The sequence below is a fragment of the Oratosquilla oratoria genome, chromosome 11, assembly GCF_046742065.1.
Source record: "Oratosquilla oratoria isolate Oo_2021 chromosome 11, ASM4674206v1, whole genome shotgun sequence".
In the NCBI taxonomy this organism is placed as follows: Eukaryota; Metazoa; Arthropoda; class Malacostraca; order Stomatopoda; family Squillidae; genus Oratosquilla; species Oratosquilla oratoria.
The window spans coordinates 44,421,725-44,443,829 of NC_134787.1; the positions used below are offsets into that span (position 1 = coordinate 44,421,725).

At 38.4% G+C, this 22,105-nt stretch overlaps 1 protein-coding gene across 26 annotated transcripts in view; it reads right to left on the reverse strand.

Annotated features, from left to right (window-relative positions):
• Window positions 1–765: 765 nt before the first annotated feature.
• The window catches only part of LOC143029778 (histone deacetylase 9-like), a 454,521-nt gene continuing 433,181 nt past the window's right edge, over window positions 766–22,105 (reverse strand). For all 26 annotated transcript variants that reach the window (XM_076192726.1, XM_076192709.1, XM_076192718.1 and 23 more), the window contains 5 exons: window positions 19,709–19,831; window positions 19,133–19,273; window positions 18,151–18,321; window positions 12,937–13,073; window positions 766–6,638 (listed from right to left, as the gene is read on the reverse strand). In XM_076192726.1, the coding sequence (XP_076048841.1) occupies window positions 6,461–6,638; window positions 12,937–13,073; window positions 18,151–18,321; window positions 19,133–19,273; window positions 19,709–19,831 (750 nt within the window). In that variant the 3' untranslated portion in view covers window positions 766–6,460. The remainder of the gene's footprint in view (window positions 6,639–12,936; window positions 13,074–18,150; window positions 18,322–19,132; window positions 19,274–19,708; window positions 19,832–22,105) is intronic.

Here is a 22,105-nt window from a genome sequence, read left to right on the forward strand (position 1 = left end):
GGGGTGTGGAGTGTATTCAGGGATGGAATGGGTGGGAATGATTATATGCCTTTTCCTTTTTGGCTACCTCCCTTGTAAGGGTGAAAAAGCCTTGGTATATGTATGTATGTATGTACTTTCACAGGAGGCTAGGACAGTGCCTTTCAGAGGAGGCTAGGACAGTGCCTCCAAATGTAGGATTTTTTGAAGCAGAGAATTTAAAGCAGTATGCTCTTACTATGAACTTCCTTGCTATGCAGGATTCAAACAGCCTCCACCAAAAGTAGCAATGCTCCAACTTACTTACCCAACCTTCTTGAGTAACTAGCAATATTCTGAGTATTCCCATAGATCTCTCCAACAAGCAAAATTTGGACTGTTGTTTGTATTACATAAGTGCATGTATGTTGTCAGCTCTCATGATTTGAATGAGCAACCAGGGGTACTATTTCATGTTGATAAATAGATGTTGGGCTCAATTCAGAAATGAAGTGCCAGTCTACATTTTCAGATGGAGGTGAGAGTGTTGATAAGTTTTGAAAATGAATGGCAGAGAGAAGATTTTCTTCAACCTCAATCATCCCACAAAGCAATATGAGCTGGTGATTTATTTGTTGGTCCTACAGGATAGGTGTGCTAACAAAATTATTTTTTCTCATTATTTTGGTCTTTTTATTACAAATCAGATGGTACAGCTGTTTCAATTCACATTTTCATACTTTTCTAATACTTGGAAAATAGTAATGCCAATATTATTTTACACAATAGGGCAATAAAAGTCTAGCATTTGTACATAAGCTGTTTTATTATTGGGTGGACTTGATGACGTCACATAAAACAGAGATGGTCAGGTGAAGAGCAGTGACCTTGAACGTCCTTGGATGACCTAACACCAAAATAATTCTTGTTCTTCCAAGAGTACAAAAAATTCAGCTGGGCTAAACCACTGTGATCTAAACCAGTTAGTCCAAGTTCAAACCCATCCATCTGTTCAGCCTTTCATTCACTGACTCATTCACCAGTGCATTCAAAAGATACAGTCAAATCCTTCATATGCTGCTTGCAACAGTAGACAGATTGCCACCTGCTCTTCCAGCACTTTATCAAGTTACACCCTTGTCCTTTGCCTTTAACATGTACTTTGATATGGTATGCCTTCCGAGGCTCCAATATGCATCAAAATGCTAATCTGTAATAATGTAAACATCTCACAGCAATGAAAATGTTGCAGTGTTTGAGGAAACTTTCATATCACTGATGTTATATGAATATTTCATGATTGCCTTGGCAATGCATGCCATCACTGCTACCTCCAAATAACTGGAACAAGTTTATTAGCAGTTCCTTTCCAGTTGCCACTTGTGGCTCAATTCGTGGGAGGATCATGTGCGTTTTCACAATTCGTGCTTCACTAGAGCCAGGTTTCCTCTGTAGTCATCACCTATTGACAACTTGTCATTTAAAGCCAATTTTTACATGGCAAATGCAAGTAAATTTCTTTATTCTTGCAATCCACGATGAAACACACATGCTTGTTCTTGTTCTTGTGCAGAGGCTCAATCCATAAGCACACCCCAATGGTGTGTTTAAACACCATGCACTATCACTTTCATACATAGTTAAACTTAAAACTGTGTGCAGGTATGTGTGTATACCAATTACAAAAACATATAATCACATACACTTTACAAAGTATATTCCACATATACATCAGTATACACATATATAATAAGTATGTGTAGAGTAGATATACCTACACACACCTTTATATATCCTGTGGACTCTATCCCATACACTGTATGTACAAGCATGTATATTAAAACTGTATGCCTGTATTTTGAATCAAGGAAATGGTCGGCAATACAAAGCACATGAGCACACTGCAGCCACAATCAACATGTTCCAGTCCCCTCATACTCCCCCAGTTTGCCACTATGGCATGACAATATCTTCTGATGAAGTCCACAGGCACATCGTTACAAAAATAATAACGACGAGAACAATAGAAATACTGATCCACTACAAAGAATGTTGACATAAGAAATGTGGCTCATCCAAGGTTGTTCTGCTCCAAGCTATACACTTTTTTTTTTTTTCATTTGTTTCTCATTTTTGTAGTCAAAGTTCCTTGCTGTATTTGTCCTGTTAGTTAAAAAAGAAAAAAAGAAGAAAAAAAAGAAAAGAAAAATAATAATAATAATAATAATGACTGCTACTTTTGAATTTGTAAAGTGGCAGTATGGGTGGATGGGGCATCAAGCCGGTGGACAACCGCACACAGTGACGGCACACAGTAAGGGGTGACTTTGTCAAGGTTTCTTTAATTGCTGGACGAGAAAATAGATGGATAGAAATGGATTATCAATGCTAGCTTTGTCTAAGTATTGAGGATATTTCTATTAATGAAAGGTGTGGATAAGAAGGGCTTTGCAATACAATGTTGCTTTTGGTTGGCTACTTGGCCAAGTACAGCACTGCATTGTGGTTGGTCACACAATTATTAATGCAATGATGCAAATTGGTTGGCCATAGAGAAAAGACAACAACTGTACTGCTGTAAATTGGTTGGCTGCCAGTTAGCACAACCATATAGCCTACTATACTGGTGTCAAATTACTTAGTCAGTCAGGACTCTAACCCACTTCCCTTAACCTCTAAATAATAAGAGCTTTCCCTTAGAAGATTAAAATAATGTGACAAGGGCCAGAAAGATATAGGTCAAAATGATCATTGTTGTCTATGGGCTAGCTGCAATATGTTTATATCCTTAAATGATGAGTGTTTCTCTTAACTGAATAAATGTCTAGTGACAGATTGATCAAGATTGATTACCATTGCATACAGGTTACTTCTAAGGATGTAGAACTCAATTCCATCAAGAGTATTTATTGTGATTCTTGTAGCTACGTGCAGCAGCCTTTAGCTCTAGGTTATTGTGAGGGTTACAGTCTTGACTGACTAAGTATTTTATTTACAGTACATTTTGCAAAAATTTGGTCAGTAGTAAATTTGACTACATGCAACAATGCAGATTGGATGTTCATTAGTTAGCACAACCACATGCAACATGATAAACTGTTTACTTACTATTCAGCACAAGCAATATTGCAGATTGTTTTGCATACTAATCCCAATTGGCTACCCCCGTGTAAGGGGGAAAAAGCCTTTGGTATATGTATGTATGTAATCCCAAAAATTTCAGTTGAACAAATTGAATAGGTCCTGAAAACTGCTTATACAACAATAGAATGTAGGCAGACTTTAAAGAATATAATGCAATATTGCACAAAGGCTGGTCAGTAGGTGATATATGCACTGTTGCTGAGTGGCTGAGCAGTGAACAACATATGTAATGTTGCAAAGTGTCTGGGCACTACACCAAACCATATAAAATGTTGCATATTGGCTGGACACACAACTACACAGTGTTGCAGAGTGGCTGGTCATGAACCAATACAGCTAGTGCAATGTTGCAGAATGGCTGGTGAAAATAACAAACCCAATTGAGCTGAGTAGTTGCCAACTGGATACACAACCAAATGCAATGTTGCTACATGACTGAAAGCCAAATAACAAATCTATAGTTTAGCAAAGTCATTTGTTAATGGCGACATCACAAGAACAAAAGCTGTCAAAGAGATGCCATTTTCATTACCCCCCAAGTCACTCTGGATACAACAGCACGCAGTGAATGGCAGTGCTCACAGTCAATTGCAACACTGCTGCAGCCATACCATGGGAGGATTACAACCAGGTTACACAAATGGAAAATGAGTGATGGAGTAAATCTGCAAAGGCCACGAAAGTGGAGCACTGGTGCGAAGGAAAGGAGATGGGCAGTGGTGCACACCAAAGGCAAGGCTCTGGTGTTACTACACATACAATGGCTTCAGGTTAAAACTATCTTTAGTATACATCATAATCACTCTCAAATAAGAGGACTTAAATGGCTATAATATGTCTTTAAGACTCAAAAGTTGTTTATATAATCCAAATACTTTTAAAAAGTATACCAGTCAGCACATTGAGAAGGTACTGTCTTGAAAACTTTTGAAAATGTTATTGCCAGGGCAAAGCCTGAAGAACTATTTCAAAGTAAGGAATGATCATTGGTAGTGTCCAGCAGAGGGTAAACTGCACTCTTGGACCAATGGGCAACACAATTGTATAATACTGAAGTATGGCTAGTCTTCTTCACCTCCTCCATCTTGATGCTGCACTTTTTAAAGCTGGGCACAAACAGGGGGGTGGGGTGGGGGGGAGTCTTGTAACCCACAATTCAATATGGCACTCTACTGCTATTGTCTGAAATGTGATTCATGTTTGCTGGCCTAAAGGCAAGCTTTACATACAATACAAAGAACCAACTTGATGGCACAAAGCCAGGGACTCCTTGCTACTTATCGCTTGAATGCAAATGGATGCTGTGTTTGCCACACTGCCCTAGTGGACCACGTGGTTATACAAAGGATTTCTAATGTGCTCGACACTCCTGCCAAGCAAGGGATGGAACCAAAGGGAACAGACAGGGGTGCAAATAGAGGGCTCTGGAGTGAGTGGCAGCAAGTACAGCATGAGGGACAAAGGAGGGGAGGGGCACAAGGGATAAAAATTGAAGGCCAAAGGATATAGTTTCTGAACATTGGAATGGGGCAATATAAGAGATGTAGATTTAAAGGGGGATATGAACAAGTCTGAACAGTCACAGGACATAATGTGATGACCACCAATGATTGATTACAGCTATGGAATATCCAACAGGTTCAAAGAGGAATAAGGGATGGAACACAAGACTGCTGATCAAGGTTGGTTCTTAAGATGTAAAAGGAATTTGTAAATTTAAGGGTGGTGCATATGGCTAAAAATAGAAATGCTTGGGTGGGGGAGACTTAAAGGTTATGTGCAAAAAAAGTACTAAGGGACTTTTAAGTTCATGAGAAGTAACAAGAAACTGTATACAATGAAGAAAATGCCCATGTTTTTAGGCAACATACTGCTCAGAGCATAATTTTTGTTGCTTAGGACCTGTGCCCAGGTTACATCACAGGTAATGAAAAATTATTTTCTCTAAATCTGGAGATGGCCCATACTCACTGACTGCCCTTTACTGAGAGTCTGGTGTGAATATATGAGGGCCAGAGACAAGGGAATGTAATTGAAACTTTTACAGATCAGGGATGACTGGGTGTAAATAGTTAAATGGGTTGGGGTGGGTCAGAACAGGTTTGGACTGGTGACAGGGTTGAGGGAGGTGGCAGGGGGGGGCAGCAAAGCCCTGTGTGTTGCCCACCAGCATTGGCCCTTCCCAGCACCTGGATGCCAAGCTGCTCCTTTGGTTGAAGCAGCCACTCGGGACATTGCCCTTTGTGCACACAAGTGACAAATATCAACACCATGAGGTGATGTGGTGAACAAATAAAATCTAGATACAAACTTTTGAATATATAATATATATATATATTTATATATGAATATAATACATTTATGTACTAAACACTACAAGAATACTAACAACATATTCTTGAAAGTACACGTTTTTCAACATAAAGGTTTCTCTAAATGTTGGCACAGGTAGTGATATTAATAGTCGTTCCCACCAGATGCTGCTGCTGCTGCTCTTATTCTGCAAACAAAGCCTTGAATCAGTGCAGCTGAAGCAGCACAACTTGGTAAGAGTATCTAGGTCTCTATCTGAGGCACTAGAACTTTGACTTTGTAAATGTGTACTCCAAATGTATTGTGTCTTAGTAATGACAGATGTATTTAAATGAACAATGTTTTCTCCAATTATGAATTGTGTGTTATTACTGTGTACTCTGCACACTGTCAGGAGTGTACTGCAAAGGTGTTCTTCAATAAATAAGGTGGGTAGCTCTACGACTAAACACTACACGGCCAGAACACCAACCGTGCACAGCCATGCACGACGTAAAAATCTATAGAATCTTTGGTTCATGCCATGCCCACGCCCATGGGCTCTGGGCCGACGACATCCTCACATCAGGACCTTCAGCATGTAAACAACCAGCCCACCTCCATTCTTCTTCCTCTTCCTTCTCCTCTACTTCCTGCTGCTGCTGTGGGGGCAGCTGTGGGGCTGATGCCTTCACCGGTGTCTTGCTTTGTATTTCAACCCATCTTCGACATTGTCGTCATCATCTTCCCACCTCCACTTCACACTTCCATCCTGCACTTCCTCCTCCTGCAGATCCTCCTGATGCCACGCAGGGCTGGAGTGCTGGGTGGTGGGGCGGGATGCTTGCGGGCGCAGGTAATGAGGCACAGGTATGGCCTCACTGTGCCACACTTAACATTATGTATCACTTGGTCAGCATGTGATGCAACATCTACCCTAAGACTCAGGCTAAGCTGGGCGAGGAGGCTTGGCTCTTCCTACAATAAATGCAAACCAGAGTCCATCACCCAAACCTGCCATGAGCCAAGGCAACGGAGACAAAACCCAGGAATATCTGACAACATCTCACTTCCCCTCTGCAGGGTCCTCTTCCATGGGCTCTTCATCATCATTACCCCCTCCATTACCTCCTCCTCCACCTCCTCCTCCTCCTCCACATTCTCCTTGTTGCTGTTGCTGTTGCTGTTGCTGTTGTTGCTGCTGCTGTGCAGCCTCTGCTGATGCTCCAGATGGTTCAGGACTTCTGCAATGAACAAAATATTCCATTATATAGCTAAGTCCATGGCCCTTATATATTATTAATACACATATACCAATGATTCCTCTTGTGATAGTGGTGGTATGGAGGGGGAGAAGAATTCTGCCAATATGTTCCCATAAATGTTGTAGAAGGTAAGTAAATGGGACACAAAGGGGACTAGGGATCAATCTGTATTTTTCTCCCATGAAATGTCAAGGCATTAGGAGGGTCTGGGATGTGGACTCCAACTGGAACCCTAGTAATTAGATCATTGTGTGTGGATGTGGCAAAGACAAGAGTGAAGGGTAACAGACCAGTAGGATGTTTGTAAGAAGATACATGGTTATATTAGCTTTGAATGAAATAAAACTGAAAGAGGAAGATGAGTTGGAGTTTGAATGCATGGTGTATAAGGTGTCATGAGTGGTGACAGAGTGTATTTACCTAGATGTATTTTACAGGAAGGGGAGCTATGCTCGTGGTGTCCCGTCTTCATATCTCATTTCATCTAGACTGTTTTTAAATTCGTATATTGTTTCTACACACACCACTTTCTCATCTAACTTGTTCCAAACATCTATTACCCTGTGGGGAAAGCTGTTCTTTTTTAGGTCTCTTCTATAACTGTCTTTCTTGATTTTCTTTCCATGTCCTCTTGTATCTCTACTATCCCATTTTATTAGATCCTCTCTATCAATAGTTTCTATGTCTTTCATAATTCTATAAATAGTTATCAAGTCTCCTCTTTTCTTTGCTCTATGTCTGTAGCTCAAGTTTTGCTAGTCTCTCTTCATATGATAGTTCTGAGAGTGTTGGTGCCAATTTCGTAATTGCTCTTTGTATTCTTTCAAGTTTTGTTATACATTTTTTTTGTACTTGGTGACCACGTCGTCGCTGCATACTCCAATCTTGGTCTTATCAAAGTGACCAGTATTTTCTTCACCATTTCTATATCTATGTATGTAAATGCTACTTTGATTGTTCTTATTAAATTATAAGTTTCTCCAAGAATTTTGTTTATATGTTTCTCAGGGGACATATTATTCATAATAATGACTCCCAGGTCCTTCTCATTTTCTACTTTTTTAATTTCTTCTCCCAATTTATATGATCTCACTGTTCTTTTTTTTTGCTTTTTCCAAATTCCATTATACTACACCTCTTAATATTGAATTCCATCTCCCACTTCCTAATCTATTCCCATCCTTTATTGAGATCACTCTGTAGTGACTCACTATCTTCTACAGTGTTCACTTTTTTCAACAATTTTGCATAGTCTGCTAAGAAGCTCATATAACTTCCAATTCCTTCATCCATATCATTAATATATATAGCAAACATTATTGGGGCCAGAACTGTTCCTTGTGGAACTCCACTTATCATTTCATCCCAATTAAAGTGTTTGTCTCTTATCACTGCTCTCACTTGCCCTGTATTCCTCCTGCAGTTTCTAATTTCTTTAGCAACTTCTTATGTGGCACCTTATCAAAAGCTTTTTTCAGGTCTAGAAATGCACAATCAGCCCATCCATCTCTTTCTTGTATTACATTTATTAGACTTGAATAGAAACACATTAAGTTTGTGATGCATGATTGTCCTTGTCTAAATCCAAATTGCTTTGGATTTAGTATGTTGTTTTTTTCCAGATGCCTTACCCATCCAGTTTTGATGATTCTTTCACAAATTTTAGCCATCGTACTTGTAAGAGAGACCGGTCTATAGTTAGTGGGGTCTTCCTTGTTTCCCCCTTTATATATTGGTACTATATTTTCTCTTTTCCAATCTTCTGGAACTTTTCCTTCTTTCAATGAACTGTTTATTAGACTATGTATTTTGTCTGTTAGTTCATTCCTGCATTCTCTCAAAATCCAGTTTGCCATTTCATCTGGTCCATGCGATTTTCTGACATTGAGATTACTCAAGTGATTCATTATTTCATTCCATGTCACTTCTATCTCTTTCATAGGGGGAACTTTCTCCTCCCACTCTATATCTCTGGGTTGTATGCTCTCCCTCGTAAACACCAATTTAAATGCTTGTTCATAATTTCTGACATTTCTATTTTCTCTGTGTATTCAATTCCTCATTGCTGTAGTTTCTCTAATTCTAGTTTGTTTTTCAGTTTGTTGTTTACAAATCTGTAAAATAGTTTTGGTTGATCTTTACATTTTTCTATGACATCTTTTTCATACTTTCTCTTTTCTGCTCTGCACACTTGTACATATTCATTTCTATAACTAGTATATATTTTCCATTTTTCAGGTCTTTTGTCTTTTTTCTATTTTATCCAAGCTTTGTCCCTTTTGTCTTTTAACTCCCTACATCTTTTGTTGTACCAACACTTTACATATCCTTTTTCTTGTTTTTGTCTTGGAACATACTTTTCCACTCCTTTATAAATTTTTGTCAAAATATTCCATTTCTCTTCTACTGTTGTTTCCTCCTTGTGTATCCTTTCCCAGTCTGCTTTTTGAAAGAATTCTCTTATTTTATAAAAAAAAAAAAAAAAAATCCATACATCCATCTTCCCTTTCTATATTGTTCATTTTTTTTTTATGTATTTTTCCTCATTTAGTTCCAATTCAACCAATATGTGGTCACTTTTACTTATTGGCATCTTATATTCAATCTTGTCCACTATTTCGGGTTCTGATGTGATTATTAGGTCCAGTCTCGATGGTTCTTCCTCATTTCTATACCTAGTATTCTCTTGTATCCATTGCATCATTGTATGTTCTATAATCATATCAAGTAGTACATTTCCCCATAGGTCGTCTCCACCCTTCACTGTCATCTCTTCCCAGCAGATTTCTTTACAATTAAAGTCACCCATTATAATTACTCTTCCTCTACTGTTATCTCATTTAGTGTTATCCTTGTGTCTTCTAACATACTTTTATGTTCTCTCTCTTCCCACGAGGCCATTTTAGGAGGCACATAACTTACAACAAACTTCCTGATCTTCCCATCCCTGTCCTCCACTTCCATCATAATCATCTCTACTCTATTCTTTCCATATGTGACATTCCTCACATTTATATCCTTCTTAGTCAGGAACATAACTCCACCCCCTTGTTTTACCTCTCTGTTTCTAATCCAATGATTATATGCACCATGTCCTACACTGTTGGGTGGTAGTGGACCTTTCAATTTTGTCTCTACAATTCCCATTATGTCCGGTTCTTTTTCCTTCAGGTAATCATTCAGTTCGTTCAAGCCTGTTATTAAGCCATCTATGTTTGTGTAAGACACTTTTAATTTTCTGCTACTTCCATCATGTTTTCTGTTTCCTTTCCATTTTTCTCTGCTATGAACTATTTCCTCACTTTCATATCCACTACTCTCCAATAGAATTTCTCTTTTTCTGGCTCTGTTCTCATTTTTTCCTTAGCTTCTAGTCTTTTTGTTTTTTCATCCTTTCCTCTTTATTCATTTCTCTTTTTACCCACACTTGTTTATATTGTTCACTGTCAACTAGTTTACCTGCTTTTGCCAAGATATTGTCTGCTGTTGTTTGTGACCTGAATTTGATCTTAATTGGACCAGTCTTATCTGTATTGTATTTCCCTAGTCTATATATTTCTTCAATTTCTTTCCCTGTTTCTTGTCCATCCTCTTGAACTACTTCTAATATCTTGTTTACCTTTTCCTTTTCCTCTTTTAATCTTGTGGTCATATTTGGATTATACTTCTCTTCCATCCCTAATATAATTATACATTTCTTTTTGTCCACTAAGTCTCTTTCTATATTCTCCTTTTCTCTTATCACTTAAATAACTGTGTCCTCAGTTTCATCTGTTGTGTCACTATATCTCTAAATACAACTTTGTTGTTCTCTTGGACTTTTTTCCAACCTTGAGCTTCCTTTGCTATGGACTCTTTATTTTCTTCATTATTCTTCTTTAATTCCTCATTCTCATCTTTTACTTCTTTTAACTGTCTTTTTAATTCTATTTCTTTGGTTAGGTTTTGATTCTCCTTCTTTAGTTCTTCCAGTTTATCAACTCTTTGGGTAACCTGTGATAAGTGGTCAAACCTAACCTCCCATTCTTCGTTCATTTTTTTAAGTTTCTCCTCTAGATTTACTAGTTGGGGGAGGTTCTCACCTTCCAACTACACCACGAGCTTTCCCCCTTCCCTACTAATACAAGGCACTCCCTCGTCATTGAGATCCACGAAAATTGCACTTCTTTTCCGGAGTTCCAATCTTCGCTGTGTATCCGACGTACGTGTGTGTGTATTTTACCTAGTTGTATTTTACGGGAAGGGGAGCTATGCTCGTGGTGTCTCGTCTTTATATCTCATTTTATCTAAACCAATTTTAAATCTAAACTATTTTTAAATTCATGTATTGTTTTTGCACACACTACTTTCTCATCTAACTTGTTCCAAATGTCTATTACTCTATGAGGAAAGCTATTCTTTTTCAGATCTCTTCTATAGCTGTCTTTCTTGATTTTCTTTCCGTGTCCTCTTGTATTTCTTTCATCCCATTTTATTAGATCCTCTCTATCAATAATTTCTATGCCTTTCATTTCTCTTTTTATCCATACCTTTTTATATTGTTCACTTGCTGCTAGCTTCCCTGTTTTTGCTAAGATATTGTCTGATGTTTTTTGTGACCTGAATTTAATCTTAATTGGTCTGGTCTTATCTATACTATATTTTCCGAGCCTAAACATCTTTTCAATTTGTTTCATGATTTCAGGTTCATCTTCCTGAACTAATTCTAGTAAACTGTTTACTTTTTCTTTTCTAATTCTTGCGGTTCTATTTTGGTTAAATTTCTCTTCCATTCCTAATATAATTATACATTTCTTTTTGTCTGCTAAGTCTCTTACTATATTCTCCTTCTGTCTCATCACTTTAATAACTGAGTCTTCAGTTTCTTTCATTTGTTGCTTAATTATGTCAGTAAATGCAACTTTACTGTTTTCTTGGATTTTTTTTTTCCAGCCCTGTGCTTCCTTTGCTATGGCCTCTTTATTGTCTTTATTATTCCTCTTTAATTCCTCATTCTCTTCTTTAACTTCTTTTAACTGTCTTTTTAATTCTTCTATTTCTAAAGTTAAGTTTTTGTTCGCTTTCTCTAGTTCTTCCAATCTTTCAACTCTCTGTGCAATCTTAGCTACGTTACCGAACCTATTTTCCCAATGCTCAGTCATTTTATCAAGTTTTTCCTCTAGTCTTGCTAATCGGGGGAAGTTGGTATCCCCCCACCCTCTTTAAATCCCTGGAAACTATTATCACCACCTTCCACTGTGTTGCTCTTATCTATATTTCTAATCTTTACATTTTTATGGATCCCGTCATCACCGAAATCATCGGTCCGTCTTTTGTTTACAAGACGCCTGGCCTCCTGGACCATGTCACCCTCTTCCTCATTTCCTTCCATTTCCCTCAATAATCCCTCCCCTTCTCCTTTTTTTATCACTTTCCCACTACACCACGAGCTTCCCCTTCCCTATAAATACATTGAGATCCACGTAGATTTTCCTTTTTCTTCGGAATTCCAATTCTCGCCGTCCATCCGATGAAAGGGTGTGTGTATATACATATATATATATATATATATATAATATATATATAAAAAGTGTAATAAGAAATAGACATTTGGGAATGGATGCTAAGAGATTGTATGAAGGGGTGATTGTGCCATCAGCACTGTATGGGGCAGAAACATGGAAGAGATTGTATGAAGGGGTGATTGTGCCAACAGCACTGTATGGGGCAGAAACATAGAACATATGAGAGAAAGACAGCAAGAGTTTAAATGCATTTACTCATTTCTCTCAATCTATATTCTACATCCACTTCCACTCCTCCCTTTCCTGCCACATTTGCACCCAAGTATCTAAAACTATCCACTTCCTCCAATCTTCCTTAATACTCTCCTCCAATTTGCTGCCACATTCTCCCCTAGTACATCTCATCACCTTCTTTTGCCCACAGTTATCTTCAACTTCCTTTTTTCACACACCTTTCCAAACTCTGTCACTAAATTCCTTAATCTCTCCTCTGATCCTGTCACAAGCAGTGTCATAAGCAAACAACAACTGGCATATCTCCCACTTTTCTCCATTTTCTTTAACCATCTCCAATCCCCAGTCCATTACCCCTGCATTTATATATATATACATATACAAATATATATATATATATATATATATATATATATATATATATATATATATATATATATATATATATATATATATATATATATATATATATATATATATATATATATATATATATGTATGTATTATCAGGAAATTACAGGAAAAGTGCAAGTTCTCACTGGTTTTGGTTCTGGTGGTCCACACTTAAAGATGCCATGGCAACCACTGTTTCTTGTTCCTCTTCCCGCCCTAATGCTTCGGCTACTGAGAGAGGAATGAGCAAACTTTGTCTCCGCACCACTGGCCAGTGTCCTCCCTGCAAGATAAGGAAATATTGAATCTATGAATATAACAGTCAAGATAAAGATTTACCAATAACAACAATTAGTAGCCTACATTTTACCTGCTTACAAAATAACAATGTCCAATTTTGAAATAAGTAATTAATAATAATAATAGTAAAATTAATAATAAGAATAGAGTAATAATAATAATAATAATAATATGATGATGTAGACGACTACAGTTTTACAGATTGTAAATCTTACAACCCTAAGAGTTCCTGGCACGAGCCCTCTGGCTCTCCCATTTATCTCTCTGTAAAGAAAGTTTGGACTGATGTCTGCACTGTAAACATGTGGGACAAAAGGAAAGTGAAAAGGTGGAAAAATTTTCATGCACCTCCCAGTGGAGATAAAGGTGTCGACAGATTTTGAAAATGGGTGGTTGGGGGTCAATGCTCTCCAATATCCATCTTGCGAGATCATCATTCACAGATACCTATCACTGGCTGTTTAAATAAGACATTAATAAAAGGTATACTGACTACAGAAGTTTCAAGTATTTACCTAGTTGTTTACCTAGTTGTATTTTGCGGGAAGGGGAGCTACGCTCATGGTGTCCCGCCTTTGTATCTCGCAGTGTCTAGTTTGCTCTTAAACTCATGAATGGTTTTTGCGCACACTATTTTTCCATCCAGTTTGTTCCAAGTATCTACCACTCTATGTGGAAAACTGTTTTTCTTCAGATCTCTTCTATAACTATGTTTTTTTATTTTCTTTCCATTGTCCCAGTTTAACAAGTCCTCTCTATGGAGTATTTCTGTGCCTTTCATGATTCTGTAGGTGGTCAGTAGGTTGCCTCTCTCTCTCTTCTTTGCTCCAGAGTTGCTAACTCCGGTTTAGCCAATCTCTCCTCATATGACAAGTTTGCAAGTGCAGGGGCCATTTTTGTGGCTGCTCTCTGGATTCTTTCTATTTTCTTTATATTCTTTTTGGTACTGGGTGACCACAATGTCGCCGCATATTCTAGCCTAGGCCTTATCAGTGTGACCAATATTTTTTTAATTATATCTTCGTCCAAATATGTAAATGCCACTTTTATTGATCTTAGCAAGTTATAGTATTCTCCGACAATTTTGTTTATCTGTTTATTATACGACAAGTCATTTGAGATAATTACACCCAAATCTTTTTCAGATCTCTCCTTTACCTCCTTAGTTCCAATTTCATATTGTCCTGATACTCTATTTTTACTTTTTCCAAACTCCATTATGCTACACTTCTTAATATTGAAGTCCACTTCCCATTTCTGACTCCAGTTTCATACCTTACTCAGGTCTTCCTGTAGTGATTCGCAATCCTTTTCAGTTTTTACTTTTCTTAACAGTTTGGCATCATCTGCAAAGAAGTTCATGTAACATTGCGCATCATCATCCATGTCATTCACATAAATAGCAAACATTACTGGAGCCAATACAGATCCTTGCAGAACTCCACTGATCACCTCTTTCCAACCTGAATATTTTTCTCTGAGCACTACTCTCATCTTTCTACCAATCAGGAAGGCCTCCATCCATTTTAGTAGATTCCCTTGTATCAATCCAATATGTTCCAGTTTTTTGAATAATTTTTTGTGTGGTACTTTGTCAAAAGCTTTTTGTAAGTCCAGGAAACAGCGGCGGCGCCAGGAATTTTTAGTTGGGGAGGCTAAGGGGGGGCTGAGCAAATTTTTGGGGAGGCTAATAGTAATATGATAATACACATATATTATCCTCATTTCAGAAGCGGAGGGGGTTAATGGTAGGGCTAGCACTGATGGCTGACAAATCTTTAGCCCTGGCAATTAAAAATTCCACTTAATAAAATTATTTCAATGAGTGTTTTAAATTTTCAATTTGCTCATTTCAGTTGGGGGGGCTAATGGGGGGGCTGGCCACTTTTTTGGGGAGGCTAAAGCCCCCCCAAGCCCTCCCCTGGCACCGCCACTGCCAGGAAAGCACAATCAGCCCATCCATTCCTTTCTTGCACTATGTCTATTAATCTTGAGTAAAAACATATTAAGTTTGTGGTACATGATCTTCCTTGTCTGAACCCAAATTGTCTTGGGTTTATTATATTATTATCTTCCAGGTGTTTTACCCATCTATTCTTGATGATTTTCTCACAAATTTTGGCTATAATGCTTGTTAGTGAGACTGGTCTATAGTTAGTTGTTTCTTCCTTGTTTCCTCCTTTACATATTGGTACAATGTTAGCATTTTTCCAGTCTTTTGGTATTTTTCCTTAAGTGAGCAACTTATGTTATGTATCATGTCCGTTAGTTCTTCTTTGCATTCTTTTAGAATCCAATTTGCAATTCTGTCCGGGCCATGTGATTTCCTGACGTCAAGGTTTGATAAATGTTCCATTATTTCTTTTTGTGTTATTATTATCTTGCTCATGGGGGGAGATCGCATTTCATTTCCCTCGTCCCAGTATTGTGCTTTCTCTCTAGTGAAAACAGACTTGAAGTGATTATTCATGACTTTGGCCATTTCTAATTCTTCTGTGTATTCTATATTCCCTTGGTATAGTTTCTCCATTTCCTGTTTATTTTTAAGTTTACCATTCACGTATTGATAGAATACCTTGGGTTGCTCTTTGCATTTATTTATAATGTCCTTTTCATGGTTCCTTTTTTCCTCTCTTTACACTTTAGCATACTCATTTCTATAGTTTATATATACTTGCCATTTTCCAGTTTTTTTTTTTTTCGCCATCTTTCCAAGCTCTGTCCTTTCTATCTTTTGTTGAACCAGCATTTAATGTACACTCTCTCTAGCTTGTGTCTTGGTAAGTGCCTATTCACCCCTTCATTGTAATTATCCATCAAGACATCCCATTTCTCTTCCCCTTTTGTCTCTTCCATGTAAAAATTTTCCCAATTTGCATTCTGGAGGAATTTGGTTTTCCAAAGTCTGTTTTGTTGTACATCAATCTTCCTTTCCTATGCTTTTCATTTCCCTCCATGTATATTTCTGTTTCTTCAACCTATTTGCTTTTTTCAAGTGGATGAGGCACCTTCCCCTTTGTTTTGGTTGAAAGTGTGAATGGACCCATGACAGCTCAACTGGCAAGTCTCCTCATGGGAAGATTTGCCATATATGAATGAAAATATACATCCATGTTTATGGACGATTTTTTGATGCAGCCTGAAGGGATTTATCCCCATCTTCTCTATTTTCTGCATGAGGGGACATTGCCATGTAAGTGATGTGCCCTGCTGTGGATATGCTATGTCTTGATGCACTGCTTCTGACCCAAGCAGTGGGTTGGAAATAGAGATCACCCTTCATCCATGAGGAGCTAAGATAAGAGGGAAACAAGGGTGGTGGATGGAAGTGGAATGGGTGGGAGGATTGTGTGTGTGTGTGTGTGTGCCTTTGACTTGGACAGCTCCCTTATAAGGAGGAAGAATCTCTTGGTATGGAGATACATACATACATACATATACCAAGGGAAGGTAGCCTAAGTCTAAAGGTGTAATTCCACTCCCACCCATTTAATTTACTTTCTCAAAGCAAAAGCAGAGATACATAGTAATTAAATTATAAATTCATGTATGGGAGACCAGTTATTTGACTCATCCAGGTAGAGCAGCATATGAGGATTAGAGGACACAGATTCCTTGAATCCTCCCATCCCTCACAACATGTCACATACAATTCACTGAATGAAACATTAAAGAACACCTACACAGTATTCAACCACTTCAGTATGAGTCAAATTCTCATGTGTAGCATTGGCTGCCATAGGTACGATTCATCACATTACTTGCATTATAAAATATAAAGTCACTGCTGTATTACTCGTTCTCTTTTACTCTGCATAATAATAAACACAGAAAACATGATCAAACTAGTTCACAGAATCCAGGGTTAAGTCATATACAACTACAAAAAAATATATAATCAAGACGCCGACACCAGCATCATTGTGTACCTACTCGCGTGTCATGATGCCTACGTAGCCATCATCATACCAAACTGGTCAACTTAAATATCCACAATAACCTGCCCCAGTATCCTGAAATGGTGTACAAAAATGCAAGTACACTCAGATCACAAATCAAGTGCTCCACAATACACTTCTAAAGACTATATTCACTAAACTCTCCGAGAAATCACTCACAAGATAAGTAAGATTTGCACTGACATGCCTAGGTCACCACCCCACATTAAAAGGGTTTCAAAACAGAATCAGACTGACAACTTAAATTGCCCCATTACACAGGATACAAAGAGCATTTCATATTACATTGCCTAACATTCCTTCCAGTAAGCATACATACATACATATACCAAGGCTTTTTCCCCCTTTCAAGGGAGGTAGCCAAAAAGGGAAAGGCATAAAAACGCTCCCACCCATTTCATCCCTAAATACACTCCACACCCCTCCCACCCTCCCTCTCATCTTCCAGTAAGCAAAAGAAAAAAATAAATAAATAAATAATTATAATTAAATATATAAAATAAATAAAAATAAAAAATATTCTTTGCCAAGTAATTTATAAGCTGAACCAGCAATGGTTGATTTTCTGGAAGCTGTGGGTCTTCTGCATAAAAGAACCAAGGCAGCATATTGATTGGTCACTGTATGGAGGTATCAAATGTATAGTTACCATAGTCACTACTGTAGAAATATCTACAACACCCCTACAGCCAAGAGTCACATTTTTCTCAAGTTAACATTATTCTTTCTTCTTTATACCGAAGACCTCTTCCCCCTTACAAGGGAGGTAGCCAAGTCACCCACTCCCACCCATTCCACTCCTATCCACCACCCTCATTTCCCTCTTAGCTTAGCTCCTTGTGGAGTGTGACTTCGATTCAATGCTACTGTCCTCTTCCAAAAAAAATTTTTTACCATCTCAAAGAAACAAGCCTCACTATTTTTTTCTTTTGGTTTTGTGGGATGTCTATAACCTTCAATGATGTCTAGGTTAACAACTCTCTTCATGGGGAAATGTGTCACAGGTGGGAAAAATTATCTACAGTTTTATTTCATTCTCAAACCAGCAATATCTAACATACTCCCATTCCTTTGTAAAAACAATTTAAAATTATTCCATACCTGAACTACAATAACATTCTGTAAGGTGTCGATGGCCTTCTGGCATGGTGGTCTGGTGACTTCTGTCTCTGGAAGTGGTGGAGGATCATCACCAACAAGGGTGCGTACACATGCTTCTGATGCATCACAGATACTGGCTAGATTGTAGCCACCCTCTAATGCTAATACCACCTGCAAACACAAAGAAAACCAGGTTATGTCTGATCTGAATTTGTAAACATTTCATTTTCTTTCTCTTTTATTTTAGCAAGTAAACTTGTGTGAACAATGACTTTCACATATAATTGCGTACAGAGCTGGGCACCAATCCGTTGAAAATTTCATTAATGGATTAACCTTTAAATTAACTTTGAAAGGGAGGAGTGGAGGTGGAGGTAGAATACAGATTGAGAGAAACAAGTAAATGCCTTGGGGGATTAAAATGTTTAATGAGAAATAGACATTTGGGAATTGATGCTAAGAGGAGAGCGTATGAAGGAGTGACTGTGTTGATAGCACTGTATGGAGCAAAAACATGGAACATAAATGAGGAAGTGAGGAAGAGTTTAAATGTATTTGATACAAAATACCTAGGATGTACAGCAGGGGTTACTGGGCTGGATAGAGTGAGAAACAAGAAGGTGAGGAGGAGAGCAGGTGTGGAAAAGGTTGGGAAATAGGGTTGATGAGTACTGGGATGGTTTGGACACATGGAAAGAATGAGTGAAGAAAGCTTAGTAAAAGAGGTGTGGAAGACAGAGGTGGAAGGAGTGAACATGAGTGGGCAACCAAGAACTTCTAACTATCCCACAACCAAACTTTGAATAAAATTTCACAAGATCAACCATCTTTAAATCTATTGTCTTTTCCCCATCATAACACTCTCCTTTTACTCGTCTGCTTAACCAACTTTCTCCATTTTCTTCATATTTCCATTTATTTCTTTGCTCCTAACTTTCCCCCTTTTTTATTCACTTATCCCAAATACTACAATGTAACTTACCTTGCCACGTGCCAAGGTCATGATCTGTTTGGTCATATGAGCAAAGCAAGCTGCTGATACTGCATATCCACCCAAGGGTGGAGGGTGACCATCAGCAGCATCAAATCCAGCACTCACCAGCACAATGTCTGGATCAAAGTCCTGAAAGATAATCACAATGAATGGCACTACATAAAAGATATAGTGATGTAAAAATATATCAAAATAGAGTGAAGAATGCATTTAACCTCTTCAATACAAGTCAAATTCTTGCGTGCAGCATCGGATGCCTGAGGTACAATGATTGATGCATCACAATATTCGCATTATAAAATATGAAGTCACTGCTGTAGTACTAATTCTCTTTCACTGAGTTATAATAAACACAGAAAATGTGATCAAGCCAGTTCACAGAATTTGGGAGTCACTCAGCTACAGTTACAAAATAAATATAATCAAAACACCAATAACGGCATCCTCGTAAACCCATTCATGCCTCACGACGCCTATGTAGGTGTCATTATATGGAAGAGGTTAATAACATACAATTCTTTCCAGTCATACACAAAACCACAGAATTTACTATAGAAAATCTACCTTTGCAATGGGCATAACTATGCTTCTGAACGCTGCCATGTATTCTGCATCACCCATTGGGGGGTTGATTCCGCCACTCCAAGCAATGTTGACATTGAAACCATAGCCATCCCCTTCACCAACCTTTGGGATAAAAATAATTTATTTATATATATATATATATACATATTTTTTCTTTTTTTTATTCTGCCTACAAACAAGCAGAGGCAGAAAGGAGAAGTTTAAATGTGTTTGAGATGAAATGTCTGAGAAGTATAATTGGGGTTACCATATTTTTCGGACCATAAGGTGCAGGCAAAATCCTTAAAATTGGCCAAAATCGGGTGGTGCGCCTTATCATGAGGTGCACCTTATGTGTGGCTTCAGTCCAAAAAAATGTCTCGGACAGTGACATACTATTTTGACACGTTTCGTAGCTAGTCTGCCGACGGTGACAGTGCATAGGCCTAGCAAAAGTTACAACCAAGTTATAACCAAGATGCATGTATCTTGACAAGAAAATTGCGAAAACTTCGACAGTTTTCGAGTCCATGCCACCGCATTCATTCACGCTATCATGGCTATGACATGATAGCGTCCACAACACAGACAGCCATCTTGCATTGGTCTAGTCTCGCTCCACTCCGACTGTAGTCATTTAGTTTTTTTTTTTTTTTTTTTTTTTCGACCATGGGTGCAATATTGCAATAGAAAATTAATTATTAATTTTGTAAATTAAAATGTATCAACGTAATATGCGATTTTGTGGGCGGAAATGAAAAAAAAAAAATACCTTGCTACAAGCAAATATGCTAATGAACGAAGTCGGTGGCATAGGATCAGGACGCCATCTTGTCATCTGTCAATTGACGGGCTCAGTACTTCCGACAGTACCTCGGCAGGTACATTTTCTTGAAGGAATGTTATAGAGCAGAGATTCATGCATTCATTCAAGCTGCAAGAACTTTGTATACCCCGCAAGCTGAGAGAGTGGTTGAAAAGCCCGCCAACGTCTCTCATGATGACGACAAAGAGGACGAGCCGGATGACATTTAATTTGCAGGTAATGATTTATAAAACACAGGTTAGGTTAGACGAATTTATCATCCTTTCATTTCTTCGACGTCGGCATCTATCATAACAAACATGGCGTACCATTCGTCCGACACGACTTCGTTACTTACGAAATCTGTTTTAGCACCTTTTATGTTTTTTATTTCCGTTCACAAAATTGCATATTACGTTGATACATTATAATTTACAAAATTGATAATTAATTTTCTATTGCTATATTGCGCCCATGGTCGAAACTAAAAATTTACCGTCATTTGTAATAAATCTTGTGTTTTTAAGTGAATAGAGAATTCAGGGAATAACACTGCTAATATTGGTTTTATTCCCCACAATTACCGTAACGTGTTTATGTTGTTTTTTAGGGGTATTGGTAGGGCAGACCGTCCATGGAGGTGGTCTGATTTCACTGACCAAAATAAAAAAATATATATACATACATATACCAAGGCATTTTCCCCCTTCCAAGGGAGGTAGCCAAAAAGGGAAAGGCATAAAAAACACTCCCACCCATTTCATCCCTAAATACACTCCACACCCCTCCCACCCTCCCTCTCATCTGAGCACCTCCTGGATGACGGGTCATCCCTGCACCCTGCCCACCGCCCTGGGTCAGAAGCAGTGTCGCAAGACACAGCACATCCACAGCAAGGCCGCTTCATTTAATCGGCGACCCCCCCTCTCCGTCCCCCCTTGCATATAAGGAGAGGACGGGGAGAAATCCCTTCGGGCTGCGTCAAAATTTACTCACACATACTACCCCAACCCCCCGCCCATTCCTCCTCATGCAATCACAACATCATCCATATACAACCATTCTCCACTCACCTCTGTCTTCCGTCCTCTCCCTTCCTTCCTCAACAGACATTCCCCTCTTCCCCAAAGCCCCCTTCACCCCATCCATCCACCTCATCCTAGGACGTCCCTCTACATCTGCCTTCCATACCTCTTTTACTAGTCTTTCTTCACTCATTCTTTCCATGTGTCCAAACCATCCTAATATTCTTTCATCAACCCTATCTCCCAAATCCTTTTTCACCCCTGTTCTCCTCCTCACCTCCTCATTTCTCACTCGATCCAGCCTAGTAACCCCCACCATACTTCTCAGACACCTCATCTCAAACACATTCAAACTCCTTCTCTCTTCTTCTCTTATGTTCCACGTTTCTGCCCCATACAGTGCTGTTGGCACAATCACTCCTTCATACAGTCTCCTCTTCACATCCATTCCCAAATGTCTATTCCTCATTACACTTTTTAACCCCCCAAGGCATTTACTCGCTTCTTTCAATCTACATTCTACCTGCACCTTCACTCCACCTTTTCCTGCTACACTTGCACCCAAGT